Genomic DNA, 27,137 nt, shown 5'->3' with positions numbered 1-27,137 from the left:
CCTAGTTATGTGCTTTTGATGAACCATTGATTTTGACGTACTACACGTCTTCCTAAAGTAGAAGCAACAAATTTCAAGGTTTCATTTGGATCCCTGAAGAAGTCTTGTATAATATAGTGTTGAGGATCCATTTTCTCTTCTTGCCTACTCACTCCCCCGAAGTGAGTGATATAACCCAGTCCTAACTAATTAACATTATTTTATCTTCCACAACTTTTCAATGTGCGTCCTACTACCATCTCTACTACTATCAATCTATGTTCTACCCTGACCTTCTGCAAATTATGGCTCCCCATTTTTAGTGTCTCCAGCACACTATTCCTTAACTGTAATATTTCCTTTTCATTTCAATATACCCCTGCCCTTTTCCAAATTTCCATCTCACATTGATCTTTCTTTCTCTCTACTGAAGCCAATAGCAATTACATATTGCCTTACGTTATAAACAATCTCTGGGGAAGTGTATTTGTCTTCCCACCAGTTCTAAACTCAAGGACACAGATCTCATCTCTCATACTTTCATGTATTTCCAGAGCCTAGAATGTTGCCTTGTACATTTTAGACAGTGAATAAATACTTGTATGATTATTATATATACCTATGTATAACTATACACATATATACTGTCCCGTATAATGTTACCCACAGATTTTCCCCATGTTTAAGTCACTTCAATTGTTATAAGATAAAAATTCCTATTACAAAGAGATTTGTTCTATACTATTTTCCAACCCTTGAGTTCTAAAAGTGCTGTACATATTCAGGTACTCAACAAATCTATACTATTTAATAAGAGGCAGTTTGAGGGACACCTGGGTGGTCAGCCTCCAACTCAATTTCAGCTCAGGTCATGATCTCACAGTTGTGAGACCCAGCTCTGCATGGAGCCTAAGATTCTCTCTCTCCTGCCCCTTTCCCTTTCCCTCACCTGGACTCTCGCGCTTTTTCTTGCTCTCTCTCAAAAAAAAAAAAAAAAAAAAAAAAAAAGAGTTTGATCTCATGCAAAAACTTCTAGCCTATGTTGTACCACTAACTATGAAGCTGATCTCTGATCTTCAGTTTTCTGGCTGCAGAGAATAAGGTGTTTTAAATATGCTACAGAATGTAAGGAATTACCATTATTAGACTTATTTTCCCAGGGGATGCCATTTATTCATTCTCTCCTGGGCTTCGATTGTATGAGAAAAAGTGAGAAAGAGAGAAAGGGAGAGAAAGATACATTTTGAAACTTTCACTACACCCGGCGACAGGAAGCATCTGCTAACTATACAGCTTGGCTCGGAACAAACGAGGCGGGACTATGCACACGCCTCCACCACAGCACTCGGCTCAAGTCCCAGAGCGGTGCTCCCTAAGAAACTCTGCCGCAGGCCGGGACTTGGGGGCGGGAAGGCGGAGTGGTGCGCGGCCATCTCTGTGCGGGGCGGCCCTCCGCCCACGTGGTGCGGCACCCACGGCCATCTTTGTGCGGGGCCGTGCTTCCGCCGGCGCCGCGGCTGGGACTCTGCAGTGGGCTGCGGGTGATGGAGCGGTGGGCGCGCCCGCAGCTCCTGCTGTGGCTGCTGTTGCTATTACTGCCCCCAGTGCTGGGTCGCCAGAAGGAGTCAGGTGGGCTCCGGGCGGGGCCGAGCCTGCCGCTGAGGCTCGGGGTCTGGCGCGGTCCAGAGGTGCTTTCCCGCCCCCCCCCCCCCCCCCCCCGGTTCCCTGAGGCGGCCGGAGGCCGGCTGATGCTGTGGCCGCTGGAGCGCTTAGCTGGGCAGAGGGCACGGGGGCGCCTTGGAACGGAGAGTGAGAACTTCTGGGTGTCTGGCGCTGCTTCTACTGCCCAGGACCCTGGAGAGTAACCTGTTTTTCGGAATTAGGATAGCGAGGTGGAGAGGGAGTTCTCCTGTTCACTTACAGCCAGTGTCGCCCGCGCTTGGCTACACTGTTCCTCCCTAAAACACACTGGGAAATAATTCATCTCTCTCTCTCTCTCTGCGTGTGTGTGTGTGTGTGTGTGTGTGTGTGTGTGTGTGTGTGTGTGTTTCTTAGTGAATTGACGGAGAGATGAAGGGAGAATTAATTAATGTATTTGGCTTTTAATTAATCCTCTTTATAGGGTTCACTTTGATTAGTAAAAGGTGAGAATACGTGTTCCTAGTTTATTCATAGCTATCTGAGTGCCAGGCGTTGAGCTTGGACATTTTCCAATTTCTTGTACACCTGACAGCTCAAGTAGAGGAGCAGACTTGACATGAGTGCTGGAGAGTTATAGAATGAATCCTTCCTGGCGTTTCCTTTTCACCAGTGGAATGGGAAGGGGTGTCAGAAGTTGGTTCGGCATGCCTGCCGGTAGCAAATGAGAATGATCAGGATATTTTGTTAACTTTCATTTACTTCACTTCTTGAAGGTTCAAAATGGAAAGTATTTATTGACCAAATTAACAGGTCTTTGGAGAATTATGAACCATGTTCAAGTCAAAACTGCAGCTGCTACCATGGGTGAGTTCTTTTCTTTGATGTGTCTTTGAGAGTTTAGTACTTGTCACAAGAATTCCCCTAATATCCCCAAGAGACCTGGATTACAGTAATCAGAGAGCCAAATACGCCTTGATAAAAGGCAATGTTCCTGTGGTGGGTTTCCTATTTCTAGGGAACAAAAAGGCCCTGGGATAGGAGAAGCCCAGGTGGTCTCAGCAATGCTACTTACTCCTTGGAGTTAGCACACATAGTTGTCTGTGTTCCCCATTGGACTGAAAGCTTCTTGAGGTCAAGGCCAATGTCTTACTCAGTGTTGCATCCCTGGTGCTGGCCCTCAATAAGTACTCAATAAATATTGTCGGAGGAATGAACATATTTATAAATGAGGCTAATCATCAAGTTTCCTGTTGGTTTTTTTTAAAGTGTAAAAATTATGGCTGAGAGGGTAGTATGGTAGACAGATTACTTTAAAAGCAGTCTTTGGTTCTAGTCACAGATTTCCCACTAATTATCTCTGTGGCAAGTCACTTAACTTCTCTGGGTGTCAGATTCCTCATCAGCTAAAAAAACAGGGTCCTTTACCTCCTCGTTTTGTTATTCCATGACTCCTCAAAAAATTAACCTGATGCTTATGATACTTATTAAAATCTATGTATTGAACTTTAAAAGGGATACAAAATACTGTACTTTCCGGTCACTGCTGTCAGGCTGCTAGAGTATGTGTGGTGAATGGGTGCCAGACAGAACAAGGCAGTCAGTCTGAGACCAAGGGCATCAGACAGTGTCAGACTGTAAGGCATAAATCCTATGTTCTGCAGGATTTGGAGAAGGGGAGGTCAGTGGGACTGCAGTCACTGGGAGGACACAGGTGTTGTGTGCCTATTAAAGGTGAATGTGCATCAAGTAAGGAAGGGGCGATCCAGATCCAGAGAGGAAGAAGAGAAATTGACTTGCTTTCTCCTCTTTGTTGTTTTGCTTTAGATTACCTACGGAAAGGTTGCTCATTCCTGTCCTCCATTCTTTCCCTGGCTTACTGTATTTTCTAATACTAAACCTAAACCCATAGATAGGAAGTAGGTGGAATGGTACCACTTTTTGACCTGCTGTCCTTGACGATTCACATTCTTTCAGTGTCATAGAAGAGGATCTAACTCCTTTTCGAGGAGGTATCTCCAGGAAGATGATGGCAGAGGTAGTCAGACGGAAACTGGGGACCCACTATCAGATTATTAAGAACAGATTATACAGAGAAAATGACTGCATGTTCCCCTCGAGGTAAGAGCTATGAGGTAAATATATCTTCTGACCTTCTTATATATGGGCTTATTTGATACTGTTCTTAGAGAGGAGTTAATTAGAGGGCCCCACAGGTGAATCTCTCCTCATATTTCAGAGGGACTGCAAAATAGTGACAAACTCTTCCTGCCTGAGGATTTTTCTTTCCAACTCCTGCCCCCCTTTCTCCTATATTAAAGTCTGTCTCCTCTCTCTTCTTGAGGCTTGGGCACAATCACTGGTTGTACTGGCTATGGTTCTACCCTTCTCATCATCCACCAGATATGGATGCTGCAGGGCACAGGCTGATGAGACCTAGCAGGATTGAGCTGGGCTGAAGAAGGAGAAGGATTGAGTGTTTTTCATGGGTCAAGTATTGTTCTAGATACTGAGTATTTGAAGAAAGGTGGTGGAAAGTCAAGAATAACTGAGGCTGCGGATACACAGGCTACACTAGCCAGGAATTCAGGTGTGGTGGTTGAGGTAACATATCAGTGGGCTGAGGGCTGGGGATGAGCAGGGAGGGTCATGGACTAAGCCTGGAAGTTGGACTTAGGTAGCATTACATGTTTATACAACAAATAAGAAACCTCCCTTTTAGGAGTCTTTTTTTTTTTTTTAACTCAAATCTTTATAAAATTACAAAGTACAAAAATCAGCGGCCATGGTATTCTCAGCTTAAGATCTTTCTAAACAATCTCTATTCTGTCATTAAAAGGAAAGTATATGAGCAGTATTGCAAATAACGTGCATCCGTGTGGACATAAGGAATTATTCTTAATAACAACTTTATTACAAATTACTGCATTTTAATTGTCAAAAATATGTAAAAACAACAACAAAAAAGAAAATAAAGATCACTTAAAATCCCATTACCGTGAAGTAATCACAATTACACTTTTGTTATCAAGTGTTAGGGGTAAATAAGCTGGTAATGGGGAAAATTATTGAAGTATTTTAAACAGACATTTGTTTCAACTTTACAAATTATGAGTATAGAAGAATTTCTAATTTCTACAAATGAGAAAGAAAATATGAATATAGACATTATTAGACTTTGAAGGCTTAACTAATGTTTAATAGATGAGCAATTTCCAAATGAAATAAAATACTCTCAAAGTTTCTGAAAGGCACATACCTCTCATTCCAGACCTCAGAACATTTTGGTAAGAATCATGAGCTGTTAGAAATGTTCCTAAGGGAGCACAGGACCTTTCATTGACAATAAAATAGTTATATTTCTAATGCATGGAAAGTTCCCTGTCTCAACTACATACACAACTAAGAAAAGAGAGTTGGGCAAAGAAGAAACAAAATGAAATATTCAGAACCAGTGTCCTTAATGAAATGGATACAGTTGAATAATATCTTTGATTCCCATCTAGCCAAAAACAGTATCTTTCTAGGTCTGGATAATTTTAAATCACCCAGTTGGAGAAGCCCAGATTGCATTTAAAAAACTTTATTGTGAACAAAGTAAAATATAAACTCAGCATTTCAAGGATGAGCTGAGAGATTTTGCTGAGGAACCAGAGCACCATCTAATTAAATGACTGGAGACATGTCATTTCAAAGATGGAGAATAATGATATTTTTTAAATAATAGTTTTAGTGAAGTGTGGCTGATATAAGCTGCACATATTTTTTTTTCTATAATTTATTTTTTTATAATTTACATTCAAATTAGCACATGGTACAACAATGATTTCAGGAGTAGATTCCTTAAACCCCTTACCCATTTAGCCCATCCCCCCTCCCACAACCCCTCCAGCAACCCTCTGTTCTCTATATTTAAGAGTCTCTTATGTTTTATCCCCCTCCCTGTTTTATACTATTTTTGCTTCCCTTTCTTTATGTTCATCTGTTTTGTATCTTAAAGTCCTCATATGAGTGAAGTCATATGATATTTATCTGACTAATTTCACTTACCCTCTATTTCCATCCACATAGTTGCAAATGGCAAGATTTCATTCTTTTTGATTGCCAAGTAATACTCTGCTGTATATATATACCATATCTTCTTTATCCATTCATCCATCAATGGACATTTGGGCTCTTTCCATACTTTGGCTATTGTTGATAGTGTTGCTATAAACATTGGGGTGCATGTGTCCCTTTGAAACAGCATACCTGTATCCCTTGGATAAATACCTAGTACTGTAGTTCCTGGGTTGTAGGGTAGTTCTAGTTTTAATTTTTTGAGGAACCTCCATACTGTTTTCCAGAGTGGCTGCACCAGTTTGCATTCCCACCAGGAGTGCAAAAGAGATCCTCTTTCTCCACATCCTCGCCAACATCTGTTGTTGCCTGAGTTGTTAATGTTAGCCATTCTGACAGGTGTGAGGTGGTATTTCATTGTGGTTTTGATTTGTATTTCCCAGATAATGAGTGATGTTGAGCATTTTTTCATGTGTCGGTTGGCCATCTGGATGTCTTCTTTGGAGAAGTGTCTATTCATGTCTTTTGTCCATTTCTTCACTGGATTATTTGTTTTTTGGGTGTTGGGTTTGGTAAGTTCTCTATAGATTTTGGATACTAACCCTTTATCTGATGTGTCATTTGCAAATATCTTCTCCCATTCTGTCAGTTGCCTTTTAGTTTTGCTGATTGTTTCCTTCACTGTGCAGAAGGTTTTTATTTTGATGAGGTCCCAATAGTTTATTTTTGCTTTGGTTTCCCTAAACTGCACATATTTAAAGTATACAACTTGGTAAGTTTTTTGTGTTCATTATCTTTTTAAAAAATTAATTTTTAATTGAAGTATAGTTGACATACAATATTATATTAATTTCAAGTGTACAACATAGTGATTCAACATGTATATTCATCGTAAAATGCTTACCATAATATATGTAGGTACCACCTGTCACCATACAATGTTATTACAATATTACTGACTATATTCCCTATGCTATACTTTTCATCTTCCTGACTTTTTTTATTGAAGTACAGTTGACACACAATGTTACGTTAGTAACAGGTGAATAACATAGTGATTCTGGACAATTCTATATGCTATGCTATGCTTGCTACAAGTGTAGTTGCTATCTGTAACCATACAACACTATTACAATACCATTGACTGTATTTCCTATGCTGTACCTTTTATCCTCATGACTTATTTATTCCATAGTTGGAAGCCTGTATCTCCTACCCACCTTCATCCATTCTGCCCATCCCCTCACATCTTTCTGCTTTGGCAACCATCAGTTTGTTCTCTGTATTTATGGGTCTGTTTCTGCTTTTTGTTTGTTTATTCATGTGTTTTTTTTTTTAGATTCCACATGTAAGTGAAATCATAAGGTTTTATTTATTTTTATTTATTAAGGTTTTTTATATATGGTATTTGGCTTTCTCTGTCTGACTTATTTCATTTAGCATAATAACTTCTAGGTCCATCCATGTTGTTTCAAATGGCAAGATCTCATTCTTTTTTATGGCTGAGTAATATTCCATTATATATATATATATATATATATGTATATATATACACACACACACATATGTATTCATTCATTTTATTACATATATATTCATTCATTCCATTATATATATATGTACATATATATATTCATTCCATTATATATATTCACTCCATTATATACATGTAGATATATGTATTATATATATATGTATATATGTATTATATCTTATCGAGTCATCTATCAATGGACACTTAAGTTGCTTCCATATGTAGTATTATAAATAATGCTGCAGTAAACACAAGAGTGTATATATCTTTTCAAATTGGTATTTTTGTTTTCCTTGGGTAAATACTCAGAAGTGAAATTACCAAATCATAGGTATTTCCATTTTTAATTTTTTGAGGAACCTCCATAATGTTTTCCACAGTGGCTACACCAGTTTGCATTCCCACCAACAGTGCATGAGGGTTCTCTTCGTATCGTTTCTTTCCAACAATTATTATTTATTTTTTTAATACTTAAAAAATTTTTTTAATGTTTTTTAAATTATTTTTATTTTATTTTTTTATGTTTTATTTTACACAAAATAAAACATAAGAGAGACAGAGCACAAACAGGAGAGGGGCAGAGAGGGAAACACAGAACCCAAAGCAGGCTCCAGGCTCTGAGCTGTCAGCACAGAGCCCGATGAAGGGCTTGAACTCACAAGCAGTGAGATCATGATCTGAGCCGAAGTTGGATGCTCAACCAACTGGGCCACCCAGGTGCCCCAGAAATTTTTTTTATGTTTATTTATTTTTGAGAGACAAAGAGACAGAGCACAAGTAGCGGAGGGCAAGAGAGAGAGGGGGACACAGAATCTGAAGCAGGCTCAAAGCTCTGAGCTGTCAGCACAGAGCCCGGCACAGGGCTTCAACCCACAAATTGTGAGATCATGACCTGAGCCAAAGTTGGATGCTTAACCAACTGAGCCACCCAGATGCCCCTAATATTTCTTATCTTTTTGATAATAGCCATTCTGACTGGTGATGATATCTCACTATGGTTCTGATTTGCATTTCCCTGATGATTAGTAATGTTGAGTATCTTTTCATGTGTCTGTTGGACATCTGTACATCTTCTTTGGAAAATGTCTATTCATGTCTATGCCCATTGTTTCATTGGATTATTTGTCTTTTGGTGTTGAGTTGAATGAGTTCTTTATATATTTTTGATATTTACCCTTTACCAGATATTTTGCAAATATCTTCTCCCATTCAGTATGTTGCTTTTTGTTTTGTTGATGGTGTCCTTCACTGTGAAAAAGCTTTTTAGTTTGATGTAGTCCTAATTGCTTATTTTTGCATTTGTTGCCCTTGCCTGAGGAGACAGATCTAAAAAAATATTGCTAAAACCAGTGTCCAAGAGTTTACTGCCTATGTTTTCTTTCAGGAGTTTCATGGTTTCAGGCCTTGCACCTAGGTCTTTAATCCATTTTGAGTTTGTTTTTGTATATGGTGTAAGAAGGTGGTCCAGTTTTATTCTTTTGTGTGTAGCTGTCCAGTTTTCCCAACACCATTTATTGAAGAGGTTATTTTTTTCTCCATTGTATATTCTTGTCTCCTCTGTTAAAGATTAAGTGACCATACAAGCATGGGTTTATTTCTAGGCTTTCTATTCTGTTCTGGTGATCTGTGTGCCTATTTTTGTGCCAGTACCATACTGTTTTGATTATTATTGCTTTGTAGTATAGTTTGAAACCTGGGCTTGTGATACCTCCAACTTTGTTCTTCCTTCTCAAGATTGCTTTGGCTATTAAGGGTCTTTTGTGGTTCCATACAAATGTTAGGATTATCTGTCCTCGTTCTGTGAAAAATGATATTGGTATTTTGATAGTGGCATTGAATCTGTAGATTTGGGTAGCATGGATATTTTATCAATATTAATTTTTCCAATCAATGAGCCTGGTATATTTTTCCATTGATTTGTGTCATCTTAAATTTCTTCCATCAATGTCTTACAGTTTTCAGAGTACAGGTCTTCTATCTCATTAGTTAAATTTATGACTAGATATTTTATTCCTTTTTTTGGTATTTTATTCTTTTTAATACAATTATAATTTGATAAGTTTTGCTGTATGTATACACCAAGATAATGAATGTATCTGTCACTCCCAAAAATTTCTTTGTGCCTCTTTGCAATCATTCTCTCCTACCCCTCCCTGCCATGCTGTCCTTTTACCCCTATTCTCAGGCATCCACTGATCTGCCTTCTGTCATTATAGATCATTTCCTAGAGTTTTATATAAAAGGAATCATAAACGGCATTATACAGTTTGTGAAAGAGTGCTATTTTAAAAGCTGAACATGAAAGAAAACAAAATGTTTTAGCTGTTAAATGTAAATGTATAGCAACATTATATTTTTTAAACTTCTAACTAGTTCTATTTGTTTATTTTATCATCAAAGGACTGTTCCTTGCACATGGTAAAATATTTAGATAACCTGAAAATATGAACAAGGAAATGGAAGTTTCTCTACTACCTTCAACCCCCAAACCTCTAGTCCCTGAGTCCTCCTCTCAAAAGACAACCACGATTACAAGTTTCTTGTATATCCTTCTAGAAATAGTTTATGCATATACAGTTGTCTAGACTCATCAACAAAATAGAACATGTGTATCTTCTGTTCTGCAACTTACTTTTCTTTTTCATATAACATATTTTTAAATTGTTCCTTATGAGTACATAGAGTATATCTCACTATTCCATGGCTCCATACTGATCCATTGTGTGGATTTCTTTATTCAGCCCTCTATCAAAGGACATTTAAATTATTCTCCACCATTCCCCTTTGAATTTCAACACATGTAAACAATGCTGTAGTGAACTTAAACCTTTGAGTACTCATGTAATTATATCTGCAGGCTCAATTCCTACAAGTAGGATTAGTAGGCCAACTAATGTGTTTTTTAAATCTTGATGAATAGAAGCAGACTGTCTTCCAAAGGAGTTGTGCCTATTTTCTTCTTTATATACTTTTTCTTTTTTGTTTTGTAAGTAATCTCTACACCCAACATGGGGCTTGAACCCATGACACCCAGTGAGCCAGCCAGCCATCCCAAAGTTGTGCCTATTTTCACTTCCACCACCCTTGTATTACATGCTCACAATAGACCTCATACTTTCATCAATTCTGTGTATTATTGGACTCTGATCTTTGTCAGTCTGATTGGTGAAGACTAGCACCTAGCTTCAACAGCACTTTTTTTTTTTTGTCATAGTGATACTTTGTTTTTAAATTTTTAATTGAGGGGCACCTCGGTGGCTCAGTCAGTTAAGCATCCGACTTCAGCTCAGGTCACAATCTCATGGTCCATGAGTTCGAGCCCCACATTGGGCTCTGTGCTGACAGCTCAGAGTCTGCAGCCTGCTTCAGATTCTGTGTCTCCCTCTCTCTCTGACCCTCCCCCGTTCATGCTCTGTCTCTCTCTGTCTCAAAAATAAATAAAACATTAAAAACAAATTTAAAAAAATAAATAAATTTTTAATTGAAATATATTTGACATATAATATATACATTTAAGGTACACAACATGTTAATCTGACACATTTATATAATATATGATTGCCATTGTAGCACTAATTACATAATTATCCTTTCGTTTTAGTAGTTGGAATAATTAAATTTTGGTTTTTTAGCAAGTTTGATTATAATACAGTATTGTTGTCTATATTCACTATACTGTGCATTAGATCTCTAGGGCATATTCACTACTTGTTGTAAGTTTGTACCCTTAAGCAGCATCTGTCCTGTTCCCCCCATCCCTTGGTGACCACCATTTCATTCTCTGTTTTTACAAGTTTGGGTTTTGGGGAGCAAGGGAGGGGCAGAGGGAGGGAGAGAGAGAGAATCTTAAAGGCTCCACACACAGCATGGAGCTCAATGTAGGGCTCAATCTCATGAACCATGAGATCATGACCTGAGCCAAAATCAAGAGTTGGACGCTTAACCAACTGAGCCACCCAGGCGCTTCTGGGACATTCTTTAATACAGTTGAGCATCTTTTCTTTCGTTTATGAATCATTGATATTTTTTGCAGTTACCTCTCTCTATATAAATCAATTTTATGAATCAGTCATTTATATGCTACTGGAAAATTTTGGTCAAACCTTGTAATGTTCCCTCCAGGATAGTGGTGGTCAGGACCTCAAGGGATGGGGCAGAAAAGCTAATCTGCCAGTGTATCCTCTCTTTCCAGAGTTCCTCTGAGGGTTCCTGGGGAGTCCAGCCAGAAAAGTATACAGGCAAACCTTGTTTTATTTGGCTTCACTTTATTGCCTTTTGCAGATACTGCATTTTTTTAATAAATTGAAGGTTTGTGGCAACCCTGCATCTAACAAGTTTATTGGTGCCATTTTTCTAACAGCATTTGCTCACTTTACATCTCTGGGTCATATTTTGGAACAATTTTCTCAATGTTTCAAACTTTATTATTATTATATTTGTTATGGTGATTTGTGATCAGTAATCACAACTTGCTGAAAGCTCAGATGATTCTTAGCATTTTTTATCAATAAAGTGTCTTTCATTAAGATATGCACATTGTTTTCTTAGACATAATACTATTATTGCACACTTAATAGACCACAGTATAGTATAAACGTAACTTTTATTGTACTTGGGAACCCCAAAATTCTCTTGACTTGTGTTATTGCCATATTTGCTTTATTGTGATGGTCTGGAACCAAACCTACAGTATCTCTCAAGTATGCCTGTATTACAGTCTTTGTGATTGTGTACATAACATTCTTTCTGGCTTGCAAAACTGATTTTGATAGTGTTCTGAAGTATTCAACTCAAAGGCAATAAAAGTTTTCCTATCTTTCCTCCTAAGTTATGAAACTTAATTATGGTGGATATAAATATAATGTCTTTGTGAGAGGCAAAGCCCTAGGGACACACTTAGAGAATTAGCTTTTTCTGGTTACTATCAAAATTTGTATCTTGCTTCCTAATTAAACTAAAGAGGAAATTTTTAAAAACTAGGGATGAATAGAGGAAAAGTGGTAGGAGTAGCAATAATACATCTTTCAGACTTATGATCTAACTGGAAAACTTCATGAAGTGTTGTAAGCTGGAGCAGTTTAGCTAGGAAAGATGCCTTGCACAATATAAGAGAGTAGAAAAGTCCTTTTAGAAGCATTGCTTTCAGGAAACTTTGCAGAAGGCTGACGATCTGAACATGGGCTTTCAAAGTGTGAATGGGACCATGTCTTGTCCTATAGTAGGCACTGATCTGGTGAATATGTGGTATTTCTGGTTGACAGGTGTAGTGGTGTTGAACACTTTATTTTGGAAGTTATCGGACGCCTCCCTGACATGGAAATGGTGATCAATGTACGAGATTATCCTCAGGTTCCTAAATGGATGGAGCCTGCCATTCCAGTCTTCTCCTTCAGTAAGGTAAGTATAGGGAGAGATGTATGGGGAGATGGGAGGTGTTCCTCTAGAGTATGAGTAGGAGATGATTGTCCTATGACAGAATCTGCTGGGTAATGGTGAGGGTGACGCCTGAGGTCCAGGAATTGGACTGTGTCCCTCTTAGCTTCACAGTGGCTGAGCAATAAGACTGAGGAAATGGGTAAAAAGATTGCTTAAGTGTCTATAGGTCTAGGGATGAAGGGGAGAGAATAATGGACACCTAAAGAACTGATAGGACATTGAAGGAAAGGTTTAGAGATCCTACAGAACATAGGGAGAGAGTGGCTCAAAATAGCTCATGGGCTTGGAGTTAGAGAACACCTTCATTCAAAAACTATTTGTTGAACTCCCATATGTGTGTGTGTGTGTGTGTAGTCCTATCTGTCAGTGTATCCCAGGGGCCCAGCATGGCTAACAGTGAAGCTGAAGGTGGTGGATAACTCCACACAGTTTGTGCTGAAGCAGTACATTGAGGGGATAGGTCTGGGATATCCAAGAGGAATATGTGAGAGGGTGAGCTTTGAGTCTAGCTATGGAGGAATAGGAGTACTAGTTCACACCTGTGGACTTGAAGAATTTGAGATAGTTAATATCTTCTCAGTGCCCAGGTTGTTGCAAATGTGTATTGGAAGGCATGGGCCTTGGTTCCCTTGAGACTAGGTATGGCCACATTTAGGGGTGGGGTGGGAGGGCTAGAAGAGAATGGGTGGAAGATTCTATGGGGGAAGGGAGGGTTTAGGAAAACCCGATGGACTTTGAGAAAAGGAGCACCATCTCGGATGTGGTTTCTCCAAAGAGGGACCTTTTATCCCCACTTTTTCTTTATCACAGTTTACTTTCTCTGTAGACTTGTGTATTTACTGTGTTGCAGATGGGCTGAGGCCACATTTGTGTTGCATTTCCCATGATTTAGCCTCATTTCTCAAAAGTGCTTGGTTTTCTTGTTTGTCATGAAACCCTCCCAGAAGAACAGATAGAAGCTCCCATGTAAGTCAGTAACGACTTTATGCTTGTTATCTATTTGTTGTTTCTGTGTATGTATACTTTCTTTTCATCTTCTCTTTTTGTTTCTAAGCCAGTGACTTCTAATTCCCAAGAGAAAGCTTTTAGTCTTTCAACTTTATAGTAATTGTACAGCTTCTATTGAGCAGCTGTTATGTCTGAGCTGCTTTATGAATCACATACCATTTTTCAAAAGTATTTGAGAAAGGCAAACAGCATATTGCATGTGTAATTCCAGTGAAACTACTGAAGAGTTAGAGGTTTATCAGGCCAGAGTTTTAACAGAAGTAATCATAAAAAGAGAACAAATGATTTAAAACTTTTTTCAAAAGATGTGGGATAATATCCCTTTCTCCCATTCTGCCCATCAGCACTTCTGGTCCTGATCAACAAATAATAATTTATTGACCAACCAGGGCGAGCTCAACAGTACCACAGTATTAGATAACACTAATGAACACTTACTGAGTACTTACTATGTACCAAACACTGGTCTAAGTTTTTCACATGTACTAACTCATTTAGTAAGCCCATTAGATAGGTAACATTATTGGTATTATTTCTCCCTTCATAAAGATAAAGCAGGCATAGAAAAATTAAGTAACTTGCCTAGAGTTGGAAAGAAGTAGAGTCAGCATTTTGAGTCAGCATTCAAACCCAGATGATCTGTTTCAAGAGCCCTTACCATTTTAACCATTTAATTGTGATTCTTGCTCTCAAAAGATCCATCTAGGAAATAATCAGGAACTGGTAAGACAGTATATACTCCAAATGTAATAGCAGTTAAAAGATAAGAGAGCTGTGTGATGATTCAGAGTTAGGTATTTTGTTTCCTTAAACTAAAAACCCTAACAAATAGAACTTTGGGTAACTGGAAAAGTTGACCTTTAATGAGATTTTAAATTCTGGGATTCAGTGAGCCCATGATTTTTAACCCACGGTCATTTTTCTCTTTTAATGTCTAGAGTCCAGACTTTGCAGACAACAGAAAATATATTTTTGGCAATTTAATACTAGAGCAAGACTTTTTTCCAGATACTGTGGCATGACTGTAGTTTAATTCTTCTCTCTCTGTTCTGAGACTGATGTAGAACAACCTTTCTGTTTCTGTTGAAGACATCAGAGTACCATGATATCATGTATCCTGCTTGGACATTTTGGGAAGGGGGGCCTGCTGTTTGGCCAATTTATCCTACAGGTCTTGGACGGTGGGACCTCTTCAGAGAAGATCTGGTAAGGTAGGTCCTTTAGAGAGGTTTTATTTGTCCTTCTTTGTAGGTCTTCTTGAAATAAACTAATGTTTGTTTAAGTTAAAAACAAAAGGAAAACTATAGCATAAGCAATTTTGTGTGTGTATAAAATATTTACCCATCCATAGGAAAAGAGCAGAGCCTACCCTAAAGTATCAGTAATGCCTTTGGGGAAAGGAGTATAGGAGCCTTTTCTTTTCTTCTTTAAATTTTTCTGTATTTTTAAGATTCTCCAAATAAGAGTGAATTACTTTCATAATTTGAAAAAAGTGAATGACCATGTTGTGGGGGAGAATAGAAAATTACTAGGAGGAACATAAATGTACTTTATAACTTAGATCTAAGTCCTTAAGGTGGAGATGGGGAGGACATATTGTCCCATAATTATCTCAAGTACAAACTTATTCCAGATTCTCCTGATTCATGACTGAGACATGCTTGGGCTGTTGAGTCTATCTGATGTCATTTCAGAATTTAGATTGTCCATGTCATCCAAGCTATAGGTATTTCTTACCTAGCTACATTTTGCATTTATTATTTAAACAACATTGATACCTAATTAGAAAACTTCTAGAAGAAATACAGTCTTTATAGGTCCTCTCTCAGGTCCATTGAGGAAGCAAAAATTTAATTTAACTTCATTTCCACAAATATCTATCACCTGTACCATGTGTGGCTGGAGATTCAAAGGGGGTGAAAAGAATGTCCCTTTTCTAAAGAAACACATAGGGCTGAAGTCCTCAATGGCGGTTAAAGCCACCAGGTAAAAAATGAGTCTGTTATCTGGTAGGTGTACTTTGAAAATGATTTTGTAAAATACCTTGGTCTCATACTTCACAGAACTAGAACTGGAAATTGTCCTTTCCAACTCTTTATTTCAGGGGTTGAGTGACTTGGTCAATGTCAGGAACCAATCTAGGCCTGAAGTCCTGGTATCCAAGTGCATTATCTTCTCCACATTACCAATTAACCTTACCCATCCTCTCCAGAGGGAAAAATAACAAGTTTTTTAACCTGTTTTTCTTCAAGTTATTCTTGGCTTTAGTTATCTAATCCTTTTTTTTTTTTTTCAGGTACTTGCAAATACACTTTTTACACTCATCTTTTTTGTAGCTCTTTTTCTACCTGCTATCCATCTACTTTGTTTTTTCTCTTTTCTTCCTTCCTTTCTTTCTTTTCTTTCCTTTCTTTCTTTCTTTCTTTCTTCTTTCTTTCTTTCTCTTTCTTTCTTTCTTTCTTTCTTTCTTTCTTTCTTTCTAGAGACAGAGAGAGAGAGAACAAGCAGGGAAGGGGCTGAGTGAGAAGGAGAGAGAGAATCTCAAGGAGGCTCCATGCTCAGTGTAGAGCCCCATGCAGGGCTCGATCTTACAACTGTGAGATCATGACTTGAGCCAAAATTGAGTCGGACACTTAATCAACTGAGCCATCCAGGCACCCTACTTTGTTTTTTAAATCTTTAAAAACAACCTTTTTTTCTGATTATGAAACCTATATATGCTCATAAAAATAAAGAAGTATGTCTAACATCGGCATCTTTTCCCCCCACTTCTTAGTGTGTTTTAGGGATCTTTCCATGTCAGTACATATGAAACTACCTCATTATTTTTATTAGTTACATGGTATTCCATTGCATGGATAATAATTTACCTCATTATTTTCTATGATAGACTTTTAGGCTATGTGTAATATATGCATAATTTCTTGTTTTCTGGACTATTTGAGAGTAAGTTGCATACCTTATGACCCTGTACATCCTAATACTTTAGTGTGTATTTCCTAATAGCAAGGATATTCTCCTTTATACCCATGCTGCAATTATCAAATTCAGGAAACAATATTGGTACAACACTTAATTATCCCAATAATATCCTGTATGGCACATTCTACCTCCAGTACAGGATACAATCCAGTCTCATGTGTTGCATTTAGTTATTATTTCTGTTTAGTCTCCTGTAATCTGGAACAGCTCTTCAGTCTGTCTTTCTCTTTCATAACACTGACATTTCGAAGAATACAGGCCACATACATTATAGAATGTTCTTCAGTTTAGTTTTGTCTATTCCTCATGATTAGATTCAGCTTATGCATTGCTGGCCTTAATACTTACCTAAGTGATTTTTGCATCCATCTATAACTCTTTTTTTTTTTTAATGTTTATTTATTTATTTTGAGAGAGGCAGAGTGTGTAGGGGAGGGGCTGAGAGAAAGGGAAAGAGAATCTGGGCTCTGTGCTGACAGAGCTCAGTCTCACAAACTGTGAGATCATGACCTGAGCTGAAATCCAGAGGCGGATGCTTAACCAACTGAGCCACCCAGGTGCCCCCATCCTTAACTCTTTAGAGATATTAATTTTGATCACCTAGTCAAGCTGTTACCAGTTCCTCCACTACGTACTCTTTTTCCTCCCTTGAAAACCACTAAGCTTATTTTAGGGAGATTGATTATGTTTTAAAATCTAAACTTACAAGAACATATTTTTCTTTTGATATCATCCCCTCTTATTCTTCAGGTGAATTTATTCATGATTGCAGAATTGTAATTTAAAAAAAGATTTTTTAATACATCTATTTATTTTTGATAGAGAGAGACAGAGCACAAGTGGGGGAGGGGCAGAGAGAGAAGGAGACACAGAATCCGAAGCAGGCTTCAGGCTTTGAGCTGTCAGCACAGAGCCCGATGTGGGGCTCGAACTCACAAACCGTGAGATCATGACCTGAGCCAAAGTCAGACGCTTAACCGACTGAGCTGCCCAGGTGCCCCCAGAATTATAATTTTATATTTTAGAGCCTTCCATTCAAAAGCTCTAGCTATGTGATTTCACTTCTTACTTTGAAACTTTAAAAATCTCCTTGTTTATCTGCATTGATGTCTGCCTGCTATTTTTTCTAATCTTTTGGGAGTTTGTCCCTATTGACTTACTTTTCACTCCGTAGAAGAATTCACTGTTTCTGTATTTTAAAGATTTATGTCTCTACTGTCATAGGAGGTAGGGAGGATGGTTATAAAAGAGGTCTGGGGCAGCCCTAGGCTGTGTTGGCTACTTTTAGCACTTGCCTGGGGAAAAAAGTCCTAACATAGGTCTTTTGAGGGTAAGTAGGTGGGTAGAAAGAATGAGGGAGAGAGAAAACAGAGATGGTACAAGTCTGTGTATATTAAATACAGTTTTCCCAGGGACCAAGGAAATTTATACTCAGAATTTCAGTATAAATTGATACTTTTTTAGTTGGGTGGTTTGGCAACGTATATCAAAATATAAAATGTATATATCTTTGACCCAGCCATTTCACTTCTAGAATTTATCCCAAAGAGTTAATTGGACAAGTATGTAAAGGTAGGTACACAAAGATATTCACTACAGTATTGTTTCTTAAAGCAAAGAGTTAGACACTACCTAAAAGCCCATGAATAAGTAATGAAGTGAATTATGGCATGGCTATAAAACAGAATGTTGTGCCTGAATGCAAAGTAAAGGTAGCATAGGGCTTAAAAACAGGGACTCTGGGTTTATACTCTGGCTCTTATCAGCTGTGTGACTCTGGGCAAACTGCTTACCCTCTCAAGAGCCTCAGCTGTAAATTAGGGATAACAAAACCACCTCAAGCATTGTGAGAATGGGTATATATATAATATATAATATATAATATATAATATATAATATATAATATATATAAAATAACTGCGTTATATAGAGCAAGGTTTCTCAATATTGGTAGTATTGACATTTTGGATAGGATCATTCTTTGTTGCAGGGGTCTGTCCTGTGCATAACTATCCTGTCCTTGCAGGATAGTTAGCAGCACCCCATTAGTGTCTTAATGACACTAAATGCCAGTAGCACTCCCCCAGTAGTGACAATCAAAAATGTCTATAGTCATGGCCAAATGTCTTCTGGGGAACGGGGCAAAGTCACCAATTGAGAACCACTGATATGGAGACTTGATTGGAAGGAAATTCTTCACTGAGACGTTAAATTGGTAAAAATGGTTATCTACGGGCAGGAGGGTTCCAGATGATTTTTCTACTTTTATTTTATGCTTTTCCATTAGAATTTTATATAGGGGCTCCTGGGTGGCTCAGTCGGTAAGGGTCCAACTCTTGGTTTCAGCTCAGGTCATGATCTCATGGTTCATGGGATCAAACCTCTGCTAACAGTGCAGAGCCCACTTGGGATTCTCTCTCTCTCTCTCTCTCTCTCTCTCTCTCTCTGCTCCTCCTCTACTCACATCCCCCCCCAAAATAAATAAAATAAACTTAAAAAAGAATTTTATATAATGAGCATATACCATATTTCCAGTAAAAAACAAAAACCCAGTAAACAAAAATAACCCAGTGGTATAGCATTTATGTTTCGGTGGGAGGGAGTATGGGGCACAATGAGAGATAGTTTTGGCTTTGGATTGTAGAATCAGGAAAAGATGGTATAGCAAGGAAAACCTATGAGATAGGCCATGAAAATGAGCAATGCTCTCAGCTGAGAGAAGCTGAGTAATGTGACATTTATGTCTTTAAAAGTATTTCTACCTAAAAAGTTTATATCCTAAGTCTCTCCATTATGGTAAATAGTCCAGCAATCCCTCATTAACTCCAATTCAGCTGTCCCCCTCATTTCTCAGAGGAAGACACCATGCAACCCTGTGCAGGGCCCCTACAAAGGAAGTTAAAAATGCTGCATCTGTGAACTAGCAGCTTCAGCAAGAAAAGCTGGTCATGGTAGTATGTACTGAGACCTGAGTTTCAGGGACTTTGTTTCATGGAGCACTTAGGACAGTTTCAAGAATACAGGGTGCTTTGCAATATCAGACACGTTTCTAAAGATGCTGCCTATGCATCCAAAACACGAGGTCAAGAAGTGATTTGTTTTCTTGCCCTTAATTCAATTTCTGATATTTTCTGCAGGTCTCTTTGCCTATTAAGTTTATCAATAGCACCACTCTACATAAAGCAGAGAAGAAATCCTGATTGTATGCATTAAATAGCTCTAAACATGTCATTTAGGGGCTGGGAACTTTTCTTTCAATGTTGTTAACTTATTAACGGAGGAACAGATTGTAGATATTATTGGCTAGCATTTCCAAAGGAATGAAGCAACAACAAAGGGAAATGCAATGTCATTGAGGGCTCTTTCTTTTGAAAGCCTCAGTCAGACTTAATGAAAAATGTAAAGCTCTGAACTAATCTTCAGAAGTGGTTAAAACACGTCCTCATTTGGTTAAGAGAAAAACATAGAAACTAACTGAAATCTATTTTTAGGTCAGCAGCACAGTGGCCATGGAAGAAGAAAAACTCTACAGCATATTTCCGAGGATCAAGGTGACTATATTTTCTGGCATTTTACAAAGAAATTTGTAAAATATAAGCAATTTTGAGGGTGTGAAGATCTCTAGTTCAAAGAGAAAACTAAGATAACTAAGAAATAAATGTAGAAGCACAGAATTTTAGACAGAGAATTTAAATTTTTTGCCCAAATCACTCTTAGTTGAATTGGAACTGAAAGAAGTAAGGTTCATTCATTTATTCATTGAATAGGTATTTAGAGTGCCATGAGTATATTAGGCATTGAGTGTATGTTGAAGAGAACAGCTGAGTTGTCCTCTTGCCTAAGAGATTATAGTGTCCTATGGGTAGCTTCTGACCTGGACCTCTTCTAGTCACTGTGCTAGTGAATGGTGGATCAGGAACCATCACCAGATCTCCTGACTCCTTTTTCCATGAGGCCATGTGGCTGCCAAATAATGGTGGAGACCACAGACTGAGACTGATGAAAATGGAAAGGGAAGCAGGGAAGAAAGGGAGGAGGGAAAGGGAAATGTTGGTCAAGGACCCTCTCCATGTTACTCAGACCCACATCCCCAGTGCCAAGAACAGTACCTGCCATGTAGATACATGAAGACCATCTGTTGTATAGATGAACAGAACAGGGACCGTGAAAGGAGAAGGGTCTTGTCATTTTCCTGGTGAGTCCTTGTTGGAGATCATACCCTCTATTGAGGCAGTGAACTTGAGAATGTAGATAGGCCCAGTAGGCACTGCTTACTGGTCCTTATCAACTTCTCTTGATTCTCAGATCTTGAGATCACAGCTTCTTAACTTGGGATCCATGTGTGGACTTGAAGAGTTCTAGGACTTCCTATAAATTATATAGGGATATGTCCGCTTTTCTAGAGAGTGGGTCCATGGCAGGTCGGGGGGGGGGGGGGGGTGGGAGAGGTGTCCAGGACCTCTCAAATGTCAGGACCATCTCCTACTTGGACCATAACTAGGACTTTTTCTACAGGTTTTAGCCCTTTTCTTTTTAATTTAAATATTACACTGGACTTTACGAAATACACACAACAAAGGTCATGTAGCTATTTTGGTGAGGGGTGATTACCTAGTCACACAGCTGTAAGTACTAGTGATTATAGACGCTACATGAGCCATCCTAAAAGGGAACTCATTCCCTGGGATATGCCTGTAGAGTTCAGAACAACATCCTCTTAAAGACTAGATGTAAGCAAAGAAGGGCCCAATACTCCCCATCTCTGAAGGGTAAACAGCCAGGAAAACAGGCAGGAACACCTATATGCACAGGGCCCAGTACCCCCCCACCCCCACCCCCACCTCTGCTGTAACCAGTAAGTTATCTATCTATGTGTACAGTCATTGCATTGGGTCCAATTACAGCTTACTTTTTAGAGATTGGGAACAGTATTATGGTGGAGGACACATGTTTTATGTCATATGCTTCTTTTATAGGACAAGTCCAGAACGGGATCCTCTCATTCTTCTATCTCGGAAAAACCCAAAACTTGTTGATGCAGAATACACCAAAAACCAAGCCTGGAAATCTATGAAAGTAATCACAATTGTCTGAATAGAACCATAGCAGTGAACATTCTCACTCAAAGAACATTGTCACCTGGGTAGAATTCCAGATCAGGTTTCCTCTTAGTGATAGATGAATGTAGAGAAAGATCCACAAACTAGTATTAGCATATATGTAAATTATTCTTTCAAACTCACATTGCTTTTCTGGGCCATATTATGAGTAGTAGTTTTTGTTTTGTTTTGTTGTTTTGTTGTTGTTGTTGTTGTTTTGTTTTGTTTTTTTACTACTTTTAAGGTTTAAACCAGAGGACACAAACTTTTTATGGAAAGGGCCAAATGGTAAATATTTTAGGCTTTGTGGATTGTATGGTCTTGTTGTAGTTACTCAACTCTGCCATCACAGTGTGAAAGCAGCCACAGACAATATGTAAATGAATGAGCCTGGCTGTGTTCTAGTAAAACTTTATTTATGGCATGGAAATTTGAATTTCATGTAATTTTCACATGTCATAAATACTCTTCTTTGGGTATTTTTCAAGCATTTGAAACGTAAAGATATCCTTAATTGAAATGTAAAGATATTCTTAATTTATTTACAACTCTCCAAGTGATTCTAAGGCAATGCCAGCAATGACTGGCTCCTTCAGGCTGGAGTTCATCTCTGTCTTCTATGACTTCTTGCCTTATTCAAAGAACTTTAAGCCCTAAATGTCCTCATTTGAAATTTTCAAATGCCATATGAGGATGATATGAAAAGAAGTTTTAAACTTCTTGTGGGAAAACTAAGTGCATCTGAGATGTAATATGTGATAGTTGTAATCAAACAGGAGCAAATGAAGTCTAACAAACTTTGTTGAAAAATAAAAATATGGGGGCGCCTGGGTGGCTCAGTCGGTTAAGTGTCCGACTTCGGCTCAGGTCATGATTTCACGGTCCGTGAGTTGGAGCCCCGCGTTGGGCTCTGTGCTGACGGCTCAGAGCCTGGAGCCTGTTTCAGATTCTGTGTCTCCCTCTCTCTCTGCCCCTCCCCCGTTCATGCTCTGTCTCTCTCTGTCTCAAAAATAAAAAATAAACATTTAAAAATTTAAAAAAAAAAAAAGAAAAGAAAAATATGAAAAGTGTATCCATTCAGCACAGCCTCTACTGTGGGATGCTGCAAAAGCAAACAAGACTTGTTTCCCTCATCAAAGTGTTTGCCATCTTCTAAGGTAGCTGGGATATAAATGGGGGTCTCAAACTCAGATGCCCCAGGAGGCCACAGGAGTGAGCAGGAGAGAGAGCTAAAGGTCTGGTCAACACCGCCAAGGGAATAGGAGCTCAGTTTACCAGACCTTCCTTTTATGTTTTACAAGAAAAGTTGGAAATCGGGGTTTTTGGAAGAAATATCTTACCACCTGTAAATGTTGGCAATGGTTTGAATTTTTATTTTTAAATACTTTCCGTCCCCAACAAAATCTGTGTGTGGGTTTTACCTCTGAGCCCACCAGCCACCACCTGTACCTTCGTATATGTATACTTTACACAGAGTGAAATGTGCTGTAGGTTAGGATCTCTGAGTTCAGAGAAGGATCCACATGGCTCTGGGAGCTTAAACTCTAAAATCAGACAGGCCCAGGTTAAAACCCTTGCTCCTCTACATAGGGCCACGTGACCCTGAGCAAGTCTCAACTTTTCGAGACCATGGCTTCTTCATGTATAAAATGGGATAATAATTCCTCTGAATGTGTTTATTCAGGACAATGAAATGAGGTCGTGTTGATGGAATGCTTAACTATGTTTGCTGCATACTGCTTTTCAATAAATACTACCACTCTCAATACTAATAACTTCCTTTTCGCTTAAAGGACACCTTGGGGAAGCCAGCTGCTAAGGATGTCCATCTTGTGGATCACTGCAAATACAAGTAAGACTTCTAAGACTCCTGACTCTTGGTTTCCCTATTACATTTGGAATAGCTTCACTTTGGGAGAGAACTTTAATACTAGGTCCAACTGGGGTTTATGAAAGTCCTATTAATTCATCTGGTTGTTGTTTAATGAGAACATGCTGTGTGTACAGGGTTCTCACCTGAGTTCTGTGGGAACTGCAGAGACCCTAAAAAATGGTCCCTGCCTCCATAGACCTTTCTGCTAGCAACCAAAGTGATGGGATTCCTTCTCTCTACACCCCATCCAACCAATAGGTAAAGTTAAAGTATTTATCAGATTAATAAAAGTTTACATTTCAAAATGAATAAAGCATATGTAACTAAAATGTTAGAATTCAATGCCAGGACTAAGGATTAGGTGAACAAGTAAAACCAGGTCAGGAGGAGGAAGTAGGGGGATTCAGAGAGGTGAATGCTGATTACACTGCATAGTGGGAACTCTAGGGTAGAAGCAACTCTAGTTGGAGACAGGGGTGCATGCGTGAGAAATGCTGAAAAGACCATGTTCTTTTCTAAGATAGCTTTTTTCCAGGGGGCATTTCTTTGAAGATTGATTAGGTATACCTGGTTTTCTTCTCCAGAATTCAGAAGAGGAATTCTGTTCAGAAGGGGAACAGCAGGTGCTTTTGGTGGGGTACCCCAGGGGAAAAACAAGGCTTTGGGGAGCCATGACTCACTAGAGACATTAGGCCCAGGAAAGCTCATAGGAAAGGGTAAGGTACTCTCTCCATCTGAGCCTTACATCTCTCTATCTAGACCCAGTTTGTGGCCCTCTCTAGGTCTGTCTGGAGAAAGAATCCTCTTTTCTCCCCCACCTGACATTCCCTGAAACAGCCAGTAGCCCCTGGAAACCCACAGGGACATGCAGATGTGTCCTTGAAACCTGAAAATAGGAAGGGCAGGGAGAGGGGTCATAAAAGGAGAGATGGGGAGGAGGGAATAAGAAGAAAAAGATCCTATTTGTGGTAGCAGGTGTATAGTATTGAATATATTTTGCTCTTTCTTTCCCAGGTATCTGTTTAATTTTCGAGGTGTAGCCGCAAGTTTCCGGTTCAAACACCTCTTCCTGTGTGGTTCCCTTGTTTTCCATGTTGGTGATGAGTGGCTTGAATTCTTCTATCCACAACTGAAGCCATGGGTTCACTATATCCCAGTCAAAACAGATCTCTCCAATGTCCAGTGAGTGGCTCTCCCCAAGCAGAGTGCCTAATGACTCCCCAATCTGCCTCTAAGTCCCCAGCCATTTAAGGCATTTACTACTGATGACTTTTTCCCTTGAAAGTTTTTTTTTATATAAATTTTTCAATGTTTATTTACTTTTGAGAGAGAGACTGAGAGACAGAGAGCAAGCAAAGGATGGGCAGAGAGAGAGGGAGACACAGAATCCGAAGTAAGCTCCCAGTTCTGAGCTGTCAGCACAGAGCCCGACAAGGGGCTCGAACTCACAGACCGTGAGATCGTGACCTGAGCTGAAGGCAGATGCTTAACTCACTAAGCCACCCAGGAGCCCTGAAAGCTTTTTTTTCTATGTGGTTTGTATATACAGTGCTACCAGTCAACTAGGCTATATGTGAGATTTAATCTGAAAAAGCGCTCTAATGCTAGTTTGAAATGTAATGTTCAGGCAGTCCACAGTAGAAAAGTGCTTATCTCTCAAAGACTAAAGATAGGGATATTAGATGTTGTTATATTATCAAAGAGACTTTCAGATACGTGAGGACCCCACTGAAGCTGAGGCCAATTTTCTCACATGATGGGAGGAACGAGGAAGAGATATGGAAAGGGCCCAGAAACATGAGACCAGGGCCCTCTTCTAGGGGCTACAGCAAGACACAGGAGGGTAATTTTTTTTCACTATTGATTTTTGATGTGTATCATTGAATATTTCTCTATTTTCTCAAGTATGTCCCAAATCTACAACAGGTTGCCTTTAGCCTGTGTGGGGGCTTTTGTTGTTGTTGTTGTTTTTGTCCTGTAAGGACCCAAATGTCTTTGCTTTAGAAAAGAAACAGGGACACCTGGGAGGCTCAGTTGGTTGAGAGTTCAACTTTGGTTCAGGTCGTGATGTGGTGGTTTGTGAGTTTGAGCCCCACATTGGGCTTGCTGCTGTCAGTGCAGAGCCCGCTTCAGATCCTCTGTCCTCCTCTCTCTGCCCCTCCCCTACATGTATGCTCTCAAAAATAAATAAAACATTTTAAAAAATGAGGTAAAATAAAAAAGAAATAACCAATTATCCACCTATCTAGAGATTAACCATAGACCTCAGTCTGTGGTCTTTCTTAGCTCAGTGTATATTTTAGAGACTAATGATTCTTTCCATTTTAGGGAGCTGTTGCATTTTGTAAAAGCAAATGATGACATGGCTCAAGAAATTGCTGAAAGGTAAGTTCTATTCATTTTTCCTTATCTATTTTACTTTATCATCCCCAACTAAAGTCACATGACTATTGTTATCATGGTGATATCTGGATTTCGTTCTCATTCTACAGAGATAATCAGAATTAAAACTTACTGGGGGGCGGGCGCCTGGGTGGCTCAGTCAGTTGAGCATCTGACTTTGGCTTGGGTCAGGATCTCACAGTTTGTGAGGTCAAGTCCTGCATCGGTCTCTGTGCTGACAGCTCAGAGCCTGGAGCTTGCTTTGGATTCTGTGTCTCCCTTTCTCTCTGCCCCTCCCCTGCTCACACTCTGTCTCTCTCAGTCTCTCAAAAATAAGTAACCGTTAAAAAAAAAAAATTAAAAAAAAAAACAACTTTCCAGAGGGAACACACACATTCACATATGTCCCAAGCCCATCCTTTATAGAAGTAGACTGAAATCTTTCAGGTAATTAAACAAGTACAAAATTTCTGAGAATTCACTCTTTATATGTTTATTTTTAAGAAAAAAAGTTAAGTTCTATTGCTAAGTGCATGTGTGTGGATATGATGGCTATAGGGTTGGCTCTGCAGATCAAAAGAGTTAATTCATATAAAGCATCTGAATAGGACTTGGCACAAGGTAAGCACTTAGATGTAAGCTATTAGTATTATTAAATGCTGTGCTTTAAGTGTTCTTATTAATCTCGTCTCTAGGGGAAGCCAGTTTATTATGAACCACTTGCAGATGGATGACATCACCTGTTACTGGGAGAACCTGTTGACTGAATACTCTAAATTCCTGTCCTATAATGTAACAAGAAGGAAAGGCTATGATCAGATTATTCCTAAAATTTTGAAAACTGAACTCTAGGCATCATCATTGGACCACAGTCCTCTCTGGCAGCAGCTCTCAGATATCCTGTGGTGAGAAGCTTACCATGAGCGTGGCACCTCTACCTTGAATACTGTTATCAAGCCAAATACCTGGTTTTCCTTATCATGCTGCACCCAGACAACTGAGAAAGATCAGAAATGTGTATAATATGGACTCGGAGCAGCTCAACGCTTTGGCTGAATAAGGACCAGAAATCATGAGATTTGGGTGTTGAACCCAATTCCACCTTTCATTTTCTTAAGACCAATCACAGCTTGTGCCTCAGATCATC

General features: G+C 39.0%; 1 protein-coding gene across 1 annotated transcript; it reads left to right on the top strand.

The window, feature by feature from the left end:
* The first annotated feature begins 1,477 nt into the window (after window positions 1-1,477).
* Window positions 1,478-27,137, top strand: POGLUT1 (protein O-glucosyltransferase 1). Its single transcript, XM_047875983.1, has 11 exons — window positions 1,478-1,608; window positions 2,394-2,484; window positions 3,595-3,738; window positions 12,472-12,607; window positions 14,744-14,865; window positions 20,128-20,187; window positions 21,613-21,712; window positions 23,529-23,587; window positions 24,623-24,790; window positions 25,937-25,993; window positions 26,686-27,137. The coding sequence occupies exons 1-11, from the start codon at window positions 1,524-1,526 to the stop codon at window positions 26,840-26,842; spliced, it is 1,179 nt and encodes a 392-aa protein (XP_047731939.1). The 5' UTR covers window positions 1,478-1,523; the 3' UTR covers window positions 26,843-27,137.

The sequence above is a fragment of the Prionailurus viverrinus genome, chromosome C2 (assembly GCF_022837055.1).
Source record: "Prionailurus viverrinus isolate Anna chromosome C2, UM_Priviv_1.0, whole genome shotgun sequence".
Classification (NCBI taxonomy): Eukaryota; Metazoa; Chordata; class Mammalia; order Carnivora; family Felidae; genus Prionailurus; species Prionailurus viverrinus.
The sequence above is the reverse complement of the archived record's forward strand: the minus strand, read 5'-3'. Positions and strand labels throughout refer to the sequence as shown.

What these genes read in the sequence shown, in the direction of transcription:
- POGLUT1 (XM_047875983.1), top strand. Translation starts at nt 1,524, where the DNA reads ATGGAGCGGTGGGCGCGCCCGCAGCTCCTGCTGTGGCTGCTGTTGCTA. An exon ending in GCATATTTCCGAGGATCAAG is followed by an intron (nt 20,188 to 21,612) that starts GTGACTATATTT and finishes CTTCTTTTATAG; the next exon opens with GACAAGTCCAGAACGGGATC. An exon ending in GCTCAAGAAATTGCTGAAAG is followed by an intron (nt 25,994 to 26,685) that starts GTAAGTTCTATT and finishes TCTCGTCTCTAG; the next exon opens with GGGAAGCCAGTTTATTATGA.